This window comes from Trematomus bernacchii, unplaced genomic scaffold (genome assembly GCF_902827165.1).
Source record: "Trematomus bernacchii unplaced genomic scaffold, fTreBer1.1, whole genome shotgun sequence".
NCBI classification, from domain to species: Eukaryota; Metazoa; Chordata; class Actinopteri; order Perciformes; family Nototheniidae; genus Trematomus; species Trematomus bernacchii.
In genome coordinates this window covers 4,108,808-4,122,072 of record NW_022987899.1, presented here as the reverse complement: position 1 = coordinate 4,122,072, position 13,265 = coordinate 4,108,808, and the positions used below count along the sequence as shown (strand labels likewise).

At 42.5% G+C, this 13,265-nt stretch overlaps 1 protein-coding gene across 4 annotated transcripts in view; it reads right to left on the bottom strand.

Annotated features, from left to right (window-relative positions):
• dscamb (Down syndrome cell adhesion molecule b) overlaps window positions 1-13,265 on the bottom strand; it is a 148,033-nt gene that overhangs the window by 57,870 nt on the left and 76,898 nt on the right. For 3 of the 4 annotated variants that reach the window (XR_004554649.1, XR_004554650.1, XM_034114646.1), the window contains exons 4-8: window positions 6,077-6,223; window positions 5,563-5,841; window positions 4,632-4,907; window positions 2,437-2,733; window positions 840-1,112 (exon numbers count right to left, since the gene is read on the bottom strand). Coding sequence is in view for 2 of the 4 variants with exons in the window: in XM_034114646.1 (XP_033970537.1) it covers window positions 840-1,112; window positions 2,437-2,733; window positions 4,632-4,907; window positions 5,563-5,841; window positions 6,077-6,223 (1,272 nt within the window). In the remaining 2 variants the exon portion in view is untranslated. Of the gene's footprint in view, window positions 1-839; window positions 1,113-2,436; window positions 2,734-4,631; window positions 4,908-5,562; window positions 5,842-6,076; window positions 6,224-13,265 lie in introns of those variants that run through there. The other variant, XM_034114645.1, reaches the window with a different exon arrangement.

Genomic DNA, 13,265 nt, shown 5'->3' with positions numbered 1-13,265 from the left:
GCTGCCCCTTAGTTGCCATTGTGCTGCGTTGTCCCGCCCACTTGAAGCTTAGAGGATCCCGATTGGTCCGACCCTCAAATCCTGACACACACCTTCAGAGGGAGCCTATATGCATCAGCCAAACGGCTCGCTGCACCCGCACTGCGAGGGGGACCCAAGTTCCCATCAGCAAAAACACGTGGGTTTGCTATCCTGGCTCCAAAATGGTGGAATGAGCTCCCCATTGACATCAGGACAGCAGAAAGCTCACACATCTTCCGGCGCAGACTGAAAACTCATCTCTTTCGACTCCACTTAGAGCGATACAATTGCTAACAAAGCACTTATATACTAACTAAGGACTGGCTTATCTAAAGCTAGTTGAGTAGCACTTGAAATGTTTTGTCTCTATGAAACCTGATGTACTTATATGATTCTGTTTTCTTCAAGTTTCTTGGTCGAATGCACTTATTGTAAGTCGCTTTGGATACAAGCGTCAGCTAAATGCAATGTAATGTAATGTAATTTAATATAGTCCGTGGATGATGGTCATTCCAGGGGCTGAATCTTTGTCAGAGTTTCTTACCATTATCTGCTAACTGTGGTTAACCCTCTGACTTGTTTGTTTAGCCTGTGTAGTCTGTTAACTTTGTTTAACTTGTCTTTCTGATTTGACCAGGATTAATTCACACCCACACCTTTACAGAGTGTTGTACGTATGACATTAGGTGCCAGGGTGGCTGTTTTGATTGTACTTTTGTTAACTGATATATCACTAGAGTAGTGAGGTTTTTTCTGATCGATTACGCTCCGAACCTGATCTCAAGGTTGTGGATCATATTTAGCTGCATGGTACTGACCTCTGACGCACAGGTGCACGCTCTGGGAGTCCATCTTGTTGGGTTGGACCATCACTTTGCAGTTGTACTCGCCGGCGTCCACTTGCTGCACGTTGGTCAGCTTCAGCGTGCCGTTGTTCTCGAACGCTCGCTGCCGGTGGTTGAACGGCAGCAGTGCAGAGTTCTTGTACCACTTTATAGAGTAGTAAGGGTAGCCAATCACACGGCAGTGAATGAACGCGTCTCGTCCAGCGATCGCCGTGATGTTTTTCATCGGGCGGATGTTGGCTCGGCCTAAAAGAGGGACAGAGAAGGGGAAAAGATCCTCTATAAAGACATTCGGTGGAAGGTGAATCGAATCACGTTGGCTTTATTTTTGGTGTTTTTGTAAATAAAATACGTTCCAAAATGAATTTAAACAACTGCTAGACACAAAACATGAAACAGAACATTTCTCTCTACAGCTTCACGTATTAAACCTGCCACTAAAATATTAATACACGCAAAATAAACTCTTGTTTGTTTTACCACAAGATGTTAACTGTGAGCAGAAGGCGGTAAAGTGATTAAAGTGTGCTCGCCGTCTGCAGGAAAACAGAGCATTTAGATAACACTGCGCCGCTGCTCCTCATAACGCTGCTCCTGCTGTTTACCCACATCACTGTAATCTGCATTCTGCGCCTCATCAAATGGAAATAGAGTAATCGCTTTAACATCTGATCGTGAATGGGCTGCTTGAGTAAACACACGCAGAACGAAACACACACACACACACCCACCCGCAGATAAATGCATTCATGCAAATAGAAAGTCATATCTTTTTCTTCCGGCTATTTAGAAACCAGCCCATTTTGGAAACCCAATATCCAGATATGTGCAGCAAGCCGGGGGAATTCATTTGACCTAAAAATACAGGCATGTAGGAAGTGATCATTCGGAGGGGAAAAACACGATTCCAAAAAATAAGACCTAAGATTAAGGCAAAATCAATCAGTGTAAATGTGATTAGGAACCTAATAGTAAAGACATTTAACACTTCGTGGTCAAATCTACTCAAAACAAGAACGTAAGGTCCGATGGACATCCAGCCTGGAGTTGTGTTTTTTTTAGCTTTTTTAATTTGCCCAGCTTTAAGGATGACAGTGTTGTTCTGCCCATCATGGGTCAACTATTGTATTGTAGAGATATTTATATGCCCCTCTAGGTGACTGTAATAACATTTGGTTATCCTTAAAATATGGATTTAAGAAGTTGAAGTGAGAATATCTGTTCAAAAGCGTACAAAACATGATAAGATATAAACAGACGACTGATGATTTTCTTGTAGCTCTGACTAAAACTGTGGTCCTATCCGTATGGCGCACAAAAACTAATGTCATTAGCCTGTTAGCTTGTTAGCTAGCTCGCAACTGCCTGCGCTGAAGCACGGGAGTGACAATCGCGCCTTTTGTGTTTTAAATATAAAATTCCTAACACCCTTTTTAATTTCAGACAAAAACCAGCGCTCATTTCCTGAAGGCACCAGACAGGCAGCTGGACAGACAGACACAGACAAACACACAGAGAGACAGACAGGTATGTGTATTGTTGTTCTTGGAGGAGCTGATTTGACAAGCACCTCTTACGTTTATTCGAGCCTGGTGGTACACGAGCCCGGCCGAGTTGCTGCACGTGCACCGGTACACCCCCCCGTCCTGCACCTGGGTGTGCGTGACGTTCAGCTGGCTGACCACGTGGCCCTCGTGGGTCTCGTAGTGGCCCAGGTGGTGGTGGGAGTCCTTGATGACGGGGTCGTCGTCCAGAGACCAGGTGCAGCGGGGGGGAGGCGTGCCCTTCACGTTGCAGACCAGGAAGACGGGCTCGTTGGGGTTCACCACCTTCTCGCTGAACGAGGCCAGGATCTTTGGAGTACCATCTACACCCAGGGGGACGGGGGGGGGGGGGGGGGGGACAGGAGAGTGAATGAAGATGTTAAACTGTAGTGTTGCCCCCTCATAGTCCATCAAGTTGGCTCAAAAAGGTAAAGTCAAGCAATTTTTTCGATTAGTCACGATTAATCACAAGTTTAAAATCCTTGTACTTGTTTTTTTGGGGGAGTTAATGAAAGAAGGGTGTTGTAATCAAGAGATGAATAACTAACTGGTGAGAGAAATCAGAGGGTTCTTTACTTTATTATACATGATTTCTGAATTATTGGCATGAAATCCGACACAGTGTAATACTCTTGTGCTGATTCCTCAATTTAGTTTTTAACTAAATGGTAAACATCCCTTGCTGGTGGAGCGGGAGCAACTTTGGCTCACACTTGGTATTGTGATTAATTTGTGGTTTCCAGATGAATCACACGTGTTAACTGTAGTTACTGTAAGGGGTCAATCTGTGAAATAAAACAAAAAACACTTGTTTTGTGAATGACAGTGACCCTTTCGTCCACGAGCCGTTTGCTTCTGAAACATATGCAGTATGTCTGCCTGCTGCTGCTCTCTGATCATCTAGATCTGTTCCACATGATTATAGATATGATTTCATTTGATTTTGATGGTACTTAATTTGAATAATTTGAATGTTTTATGTTTTTTGATTGTCTTTTTTTGTTATCTTAATTTATTTTCTATTTCTATTTGTATTACATACACTATCTTGTATTTTCATTTTGCTGTAACTCCATCATTTACAATGTTATTTATTTTAATCTGTAAAGCCCACGTGTTTTGTGATATTGGGCTACACAAATAAAGATTGATTTGATTATCAATATCTCCTTTCTACAGCTCCCAGACCATAGGATACAGTTGCCTGAGCAACGCTGCCAATGCGAGCTATTGGATTTGTGTGTGTGTGTGTGTGTGTGTGTGTGTGTGTGTGTGTGTGTGTGTGTGTGTGTGTGTGTGTGTGTGTGTGTGTGTGTGTGTGTGTGTGTGTGTGTGTGTGTGTGTGTGTGTGTGTGTGTGTGTGTGTGTGTGTTGAAGGAGTCTGGGATTATCATTCTAATGGTGGAGAGTCGCAGGAGGACGCCCTTAACACAAAAGCCCCGTATCGATCTCCTGAATCTGTTTCTGCTAACTCACAGCTGCTACAGTTCTTCTGCTCAGACTGCTCTGTAAACATGAGTTTATTTGCTTACTGACATAAGTTACAGGAGAAATGTTGAAGCATATTGTTACATGATTTACCTCTAGATATACTGTAAGGGTAATCCGTCAGTTTTACTTTGAAATGTTGACAGGAAATGCTTTTATTTTGAAGTGCAAGGAAGTATCCTGCTCTGTGTTTTTCCAGGTTAGCTGATTGATGAACTGAATACGAGTTGTGGAGTGCATGATTCCCAGTGTACGAGTGTTCTTGTTGTAAACTGCTGGAATAATATACAGTAAAATATTCAGTTTGGACTAGATCTGCTCTGTTCATTATTAAAAGTTTCCACAACATAACACATTCTTCTATTTTTTAAATATCCTTTTTTAAATGCAGTTGATTGACACCTGATTTAATACACAAATTAATTCATGTATTAAACTAAAATAGCATTTCTTAACTTTACAACTATACATATAATTTTTTATCCTATATTATTTTCTTAGGTCACATTGTTCTGTTGTCTTACATTATACACCTAAGTAAAAAACATCGATATTCATTTTATCTTGTATTTCTTTGCCTTGCATTTGAAATTGAGGTAATCCAGAAGTAACAGAAAGTAATCAGATTACATTACTTTTGTTGTGATTCTTACTTTAGTGTGATTGTGATTTATCGTCATTGAATACATTTTTAAGGTAACCCTCCCAACCCTGCTGTAAGTACCGTGCTGACCTTCGAGGATGACTTGCACGAAGTCCTGTGCGGACATCTTGCCCTTCCTGGCGAAGCACTGGTACGCCCCCCCGTCGCTCTTGGACATGCCCTCCATGATGAGGCTCTCCCGGTTGAGCCCGGTGAAGCGCACGTTGTTTCCGGGGTAGATGATCTCTCCGTTGCGGTACCACGACAGCTCGTACTCGTCTGAGCCGCTCACGCTGCAGGACAGAGACACCTTGCTACCCACGCTGCCTTTCACCTTCCGGGGGCTGACCACCGCCTTCAGGGGCTCTGGAAAAACAATGCGGCATCTTTAAAGTGGACCTATCATACTATATTTGAATAATATAGTGTAGGACCATACCTATATAAGGCATATTTATACTTTTTTTTTTTCAAAATACCAAACAGATCATGCATTTTAGCCATGCCTCATTTTGCTCAATTTGACCATTTATACCCCTGTTTTTGCAAGGGCTGATTCTGTGAGAACAGCACCACCTACAGGCCTGGCATATGTACTACAGCGTCTCCAGCGCTTTCGAACGGCAATGGCCGTGGCTGTCTCCTCCTGATTGGTGGAGTTGGCCCAATAGCCGTAGCGCCACTGTCCTGACGTCAGGACAGTGTTCAAATCTGGATCAGTTTTTATCAGATCCGTTGCAGCCCCTTTTTTAGAGATTTGGGTATGGAGGAAAATAGAGAGGGTAGTGTTTTCTGACTCTTGGTGAGTTCCCTGGAACACCGGGGACACATATTCATGTATAAAAGACGTACAAAAGTGCATTTTGCATGATAGGTCCCCTTTAAGTTAAGCAAAAATGCCAAACATTTCAAGTCAAAGTCACCTTTATTGTCAATCTTTCGGTGTGTCGGTTTCCCACAATCCCAAATACAAAAACAAATATATATAAAAATATGTATGCAAATATGTATATATGCTTACGTTTGATGTACAGGCGCCCCATGACCTCAGCGTTGCCGTAGCTGTTCCACACTTCGCAGACGTACGTCCCGGAGTCGCTGGGCTGCGTGCTCTCGATCAGCAGCCCGGTGATGGTCTGTCTGAAGCGGTTGTCGGGCTCCAGAGGGCTGTTGTCCTTCAGCCAGCGGTATTTGGGCGTTGGGTAGCCTGAGGCCTTACAGGGCAGCTCCACCCGGTGATTGATCGTCACCTCTCTGTGGTCAAAGCCATCCAGGATGCCCGGCTCAGCATTGGTGGGGTCTGGGAGTAAATAATAAAGCTTTATTTATATAGCACTTTTCATACAACACGTGCAGCTCAAAGTGCTTTACAAAATGACACGTCACAAGGTCAAAACAAACAACAAGGGTTTCTTTAATGAATTGTTAACATCTATGTAAGGAGAATCTATGGCATTATCTACAGTAAGATTTCAATACTGTTCTCCTGTATGTTATTGCAATAAAACTGATCCCGGTCTGAATGCAGTCCTGACCTGACACGATGAGACGTGCGCTGTTGCTCTGGCGCGTCTCGCCGGTGTAGCGGTGGCGGGTCGTGCAGCGGTAGTTATTCAGCCCATCCTCAGGCAGGACGTCCAGAATATACAAGGCTCCTGTGGATGTGATGAGATATCTTTGCCCTGGGAAAGACAAAAGCAGAGCGAGAGGAAACACATGAAAGAGAGGCAGCAGTCGTGTGATTGTAATGTAGGATCAAAACAACTTTTTACAGTAGAAAGGATTTATCCAGCCCGCCACAACAGAAGGATTTCTTTCTCCACAGGGTGTTTGTAGAAGTTTGAGTCTCACAGCGCACAAAGCCTTTAGAAGTTATCTTATATTTCTACATGGCATGGTTGTGGGGAAGCACGCACCCTTCTACACTCTCTATGTCTGGCTGTAAAGGTCTTGTGGGATGTAGTTGGAGATACACTCTCTGAGATCTAGAACATGGAAGTCCAGCTACATGCTCGCTGGTCATCCCGCCCAATTCTAGCATTGATTTTTCAACCAAACACATTATTCTCATGAACTGAAAAGTCAGAAATGCCAACTGTTTCAACTTAAAGAGTGAGACTGACACGTTTAGAGCAGCTAGCCTCACCAATGTTTTTTGTGCTAATGACTATAAATGATTGTGTTGAAATCACCCAGAGAAGAGGGATCCATGAATTGCATAATTGCACAAACTGTCCTTGTTGTAATCCTATAAATGTCTGCCCTCTAACAGCCTCTATTGTCTCGTCTCTTGCCGTTGTGGTAACCTCAGTGGCGCCAATGCCTAGTGCACAGAGCCGATCCCTCTCTGGCTGTCACTGCCACTTCACTATGTGGGGTAATATTATGTTAATGCTGCAGATCAAACCAGGCTGAGTGGGGTTGTCAACATCCATAAGGAGAGAAACCTTCCTCTCCACCATCACATGAATGCCCACAGTCCCAAGGGAGCAGATTGATGTCAAAACTGATCGAAAAAGCAATTTACAGGAGATTGTCTTCACTGCACAGTGGTGGGCACGCTAAGACAGAGGAAGCTTAAGACGGCCTGAGGACGGAGAACCCTGTAACTGATAACTCTGAGGGCGTCCAGGAGGAGAACACTGAACAGGTTCAGAACCAGAGTCAGGTGTATTGCTGTGTTCATTTTCACATACAAGGAATTTGCTTTTGCAGCATACACACATTAAGAAAAACGTAAGAGGCCCCCCTGCCTGAAACGCCTCAATTGGACTTCTTTGCTTTCTTCCGGAACATAATGACATCACTATGTAACACTTGTGCTTCTATTGGCTAGCGCTCCAACACATTGTATGTGATAGGCTAAGAGGCGTGACATCTCTTAGCAGTTGAACAATCAGAGCAGACTGGGCTCTGGTTTCAGACAGAGGGTGAAAAGAGGTGCTGCAGCACAGGCAGTATGAGAAAAATAAAGAGCTTTTTGAACATTAAAGCATGGAGACATGTCACAGTAGAGACACTAAATACTAATATGGACCTGAGATTTTTTGCATAATAGGAACTTTCACTTTTGGTACTTAAAGTATATTTTAGGTATTACTTTTACATTGTAGTATTGCTACCATTACTTTACCTGTGCCTGAAAACATGTCATGTCATAGATGTATCCAAAACTAGAAGAACAAAGGAATGATGTGTGGGAGCTGAAGCAGATTAACACCAGCTAATTCATTTAATCTGAATATGGGGAGCTGTGAGTTTTTCTCTTAAAAAGGCATGTACAGTGAGATATGATTTTTAGATTTAGGATAAAACACAATTTGTGCTTCTTTCTGTTAAACTGGTACTGTTAGAATATGTATTGTCTTGTTTTTCTTCTCAAAATGGCCTCTCAAATTGACATCTCAAGATCTTATGAAAAATGCATGGACGAGCAGGTGCAGAGGTTTCTTTCTTTTCTGTGCGGGTTAACAAATTAGACGCCACATGCCTCAGGTCACATAACATCATCCCCTAAAGATCAGAGAGCAAACAACTGCTATAACTGCTTTAAAAAGGGTTTCCTCTGCATTTCCTCCTGCAGTGTTTTAATTACCACACAGAATGACTGCACCATCCAAACCAATTAGCTGAACAAATATTAATGAGAAACAACCTAAATGTAATTTCAAACGTTAGCTTCTACACCACAGCTACATGTTTTAATATTCCACTTGAGACTAATATGGAAGCAAAGCATGCTTAATATGCTTAAATTCTGCATGCATTTTTGGATGTTTATACATGCAAAGGAAAATCAACCTTGTGGGGTTAAGCAAACGGGAGAGGGGGGATCGAGGGTGGGGGGGGGGGGGATATGGAGAGAGGGCGGGAGGAGAAAAATTGCACAGCTATTGTAAGCATTGACCTAGATAGAACCGACAACAGATTCCACGGATTTGATGTCCTGAAGGGGTTTCACTGGTTTACATACAGGGCTGTGAGATGGGCAACCAGCAATCTATAAAGAGAGGGTGTGTGTGTGTGTGTGTGTGTGTGTGTGTGTGTGTGTGTGTGTGTGTGTGTGTGTGTGTGTGTGTGTGTGTGTGTGTGTGTGTGTGTGAGTGCGTGCGTGCGTGCGTGCGTGCGTGCGTGCGTGCGTGCGTGCGTGCGTGCGTGCGTGCGTGCGTGCGTGCGTGCGTGCATGCGTGCGTGCGTGTGCATATGCCGGCAGCCATGCACGCATGCCAGTGTGCGAGACAATTGGAAGGAGGAAGAGGTTCAGGGGGCCAGATGCAGAAACAGTTTTTAATCATTGCTTAATTATTTATCCCTGGTTCTGTATGTTTGCGCACAGAAAAGAGAGATTCTTTTTTATTTTGTTTATTTTTCACAATTCAGTGTTGGATATGAATGCTTGTTATTTTATACATTTTGATCCAAACCACAATATCAAGACCAGAAATGGCTGGAAAAGGTAAAAACACAGAAAAAACACAAGTAGCCACAACAACTAAAATCCTCCAAAGCTGTCAACATGTTTTATTGTAAATGTTTAATCTTGTGGCTGCACTGTAGAAATGTTTTCGTTGTTTCAACGGGGAAAAAAACAGCAGCTCTGGTTGCCAAAATAATTCTGTATAAACTCCATGACTTCAGACAACAATGTGTTTATTTGACGCTCTAAAACTGTTATAATTTAACCAAAAACCCGGTAAACATAACAGTGTGAGCAGAACCCGAAAAAAAAAAATTCTAGAAATAGCTTTCCAATGAATTACACCATATCTGAAAAAGGTAAAAACCTTTTAAACAACATATTACGGAACAACAATCCTCCAAAGCTGTTGACATGTGATATTGCAAATGTCTTATTTTGTGTCTGCACTGTAGAAATATGATCTTACTTTCTGCGTAAAAAAAATGGCAGCTGCCTTTGGTTGCCAAATCCTCCAAAGCTATTCTGTGTATTAATTTCAAGCTCTAAAAGTGTTTTAATTTGACCCAAAAAATACATTTTGAACCAGTAAATATAATAGTGTGAGATCAGACCACGACAAATATATTACCAATAAATAACACCATATCTGTAAAAGGTAAAAACCCTTTGAAACACATCATAGAAAACAAAGCAACAACAACAACAAAGAATCCTCTAAAGCTGTCCACTCTCCTCTCTCTCCTCTCTCCTCCCTTCCTGCTTCTCCATTTTGATTCTGTACTGGTCCTCTGAAATCTCACTGTGGAATCCATCTTGAGTGAGACAAAATGGTATTTCACTCCAGCCGCTGTGAGCTGCTGCTGCAATTTTCTCCTCAAGCACCTCCATGCTCCTGCGATGCCTTTTAAGACGTCAGAGCTCTGGTTATTGTGTTATGACAGAATGAAGTGCAGACCGAGCGGACGCTACAGTCAGGGAGGGGATTCAAAACGGATTGAATTGTGTTTTATTGTATTTCTTCTCCGCGACCCGCTCCCTTTAATTCCACTGCTTTGTCTTTAACTCGCTTCAGCATTCAGGTGTTAGTCCCTACTCCAACGCCAATGTATCAAGTAAGAAACCGCAGTGTCGGAAAAACACTACAATCTAAGAATCAAAGTAACTGTAAAAATATATTTGTTACAATGAAACGTTAACTAATCTCACTTCTGGATTACCTCATTATGAAATGCAACGCGAATAAACAAAATTGTTTTACTTAAAAAGGCCTTATTCAGATTTTCTGAGCTTTTCTCTTTCCTGTAGTGTCTTATATAGGTTTGTGTGCATGTAAATGGTCTGCAAAGGCTAAAATCCCTGTGTTGCCTCCAGAGGGAGTCTCTCTCCCTCCCTGTGTTTACTTCCTGGGCATAGTGACATCACTATGTAACACTTGCGCTTCTATTGGCCAGCTCCGAGGCTCAGGGACGGTATAACTCCAAGCGGTTGACCAATCACAACAGAGCTGGCCAGCTAACCAATCAGAGCAGACAGGGCTCTGGTTTCAGACAGAGGGTGAAAAGAGGTGCTACAGCACAGGCAGTATGAGAAAAATAGAGCTTTTTGAACATTAAAGCATGGAGACATGTCACAGTCAAATTCAGGCAGTACGTTTACCATATATTGATGTTTATTTTCAAATGTATTGTAACATTGTAATCCTGCTAGTGTCTGGTAGTGTGGTGCAGTGTAGTGCATTAACTGCTGTGGATTAATTAAGGCAGTAATTGAGGCCTCAGTCCCCAGGTGCATTAAATATCCTCTGGACGGAGATTTCTGTGTTATTGTCAGAAAGTGGAGCCTCTCTTCTCTCCATTCATTCACAGGCACTGCTACTGTAAAGTGAAAAAGGGCTCCACTCCACCACACACACTTTATCTAATCATCCCCACTTTGCCCGAGACAGAATCTAATGCGAGCGGCGGGCTCTCACTCTCAGCAGGCTAAATAAGCCTCGACGTACAGATGAGCTAGTGTCACAGCGTCCTCACTGCCAACGCGCTCTGAAGTCGCTGCGATTTTAAACTAGAGCCGAGCTCAGAGTGAAATAGTTATAAACCGCCAATGTGTTTATTCCAATTGCACATGCAAAAGAAACAGCTGGAGGCAATATTACAGCAAGTGGTTCATATTTGTGGGATAATATGATAAATAAACCAGATTCTTTGCATCTGCGGCACCTAAAAAGAAAGACTGTGGCGTGATGAATCTAAAAAGGGTTCACAGTGTAAACAGAATACAGAATAATTATGAGGCCATATGATTGGCTCAATGAGGCTTTTACGCAAACATTTAACAAAAAAAAAAAAACGTCTTGCTTGTACTTCTTGCTCCAATCATGCTATTGCTCTTATCATTGCTGACATATTTCAAATTTGGATTCATTCGCCCCGCCCCCCTGGAAGTCAGCTATTTAAAACAATAAGTGTTTTTCATGTATATCGGCCAAACTTTTACAATATTCCAGAGGTGGGACCAAGTAATTGTTTTGCAAGTCCAAGTCAAGTCTCAAGTCAGGATGGGAAAGTTCAAGTCAAGTCCAAGTCCTAAACTTTGACAAAACAAGTCTTAAACAAGTCCTTATGTGCTTTTCAACAAATGTAATGACATCGATCAACAGAATAATACTTCATAATCAAACTGCTCTTTATTAGTCACATTAATAATTTAATAATCCATTTTCTCTCTGCTGGTAAAGTCACGTGTTTTTCTTCTATTGTAAGAGGGGTCAGTAAGGTAAGGCTACCGTGACGGTTTGATTCAGAAGGAGTTTAATGTATAAGATCCCTGATGTTGAGGTGACCAGAATGTTTATTTCCACTGTGTACAACATGCTATAAGGGACCCACAACCTATCTTTATGCAAGGGATAATGTGCAGCGAGGCGTCTCTATGGGGAAAAGAACACCTGAATCTAGATCCCTCTGCAGGTGGTACTTTAACTATATTTTGATGCTAATACTTTTGTACTTTTACTAGTAACATTTTGAATGCAGGATCTTTTATTGTAACCGAGTATTCCTACACTCTGGTACTTTTACTCAAGTACAAGATCTGAACTTCTCCCACCTCTGGCAATAAATCCCGAGTGGTTACCAAAAAAAAAAACCCTGCTCTGAAGGTTATTTTCATTTTACAAATCCTGCACTCAGCTTTGCTTTCTCCAATATCATTGAAATGCAGCCAGAAGCTGCTCCTTTCTTCGGTTTTCGCACATTTCTTGACTTCTTCCGACGCGCTTGCATTTAAATCCGGCTCCCCGTGGCTCTGTGTAGCTGGCCTGTACCACTACACCTGCTGTCTTTGGAGCGTCTGCCCCCCACCCTTCTTTCACATAATGGTATGATCCTAGTGTGTCCTCGCATATGATTGGCCGCATGGTGGCTCAGCAAAATAAAGTCCCGCCCCTGCCTGCATGGATTCTCAGCAAGAGTTGCAGCGGCTGAAGATTCTGCTTTCCCCGACGGGAGTCTGCTCTTCAAACGGCATCTCGCGATCGGCGTGTTGGAGACCCCTGAATTAAATGATCAAGTCACCTCAAGTCAGAAGGCTCAAGTCCAAGTCAAGTCCCGAGTCATTGGTGTTCAAGTCCAAGTCGAGTCGCAAGTGTTTTGTGATTTTGTCAAGTCGAGTCCAAAGTCATCAAATTGGTAACTCGAGTCTGACTCGAGTCCAAGTCATGTGACTCGAGTCCACACCTCTGCAATATTCTCCTTTAAAGTTTGGATGGCATATCGGCAACGGACCGGTAAATGTGATTCTATAACGCAAAATAATAGTCAGTAGCTGGAATGAAGAGGTCGTAGGACAACGGAGAGCACGCCATGTTAACGACACGATTTCTGAAAGGCAACTCCTTGATTGTAGCAAGTGTATGTGAGTAGTTTGGAATACTTTGACACTATGATGTAAATGCTCACGTTGTCTTTAGACAAAAGACAAAATACATGTTTCTTTACGGTTGTGTAATTCTGTACAGTATATATTCCACAAAGTCTGGATTACTGATGCTCAAATATGACTTTGCCATTGAAAATGGGCATTTACAAATACTAGCAGCAAATCAGACTGATTTTATGTCATAGAAATCAGTTATTCTAAAATAAAAGACAAGTTACAAATGTAAGGCTAGACTGATGTATGAGAGTACAGTTTGAGTGTGATAGGATGCTTAGTACAGAGAGTCATCTTTGTAAAAAAGGTGAGCTGGTGAGTCAGAGTTGTTGTTTGAGGAGGGGGATGAGTCAGACAGAGAGGAGGGACCC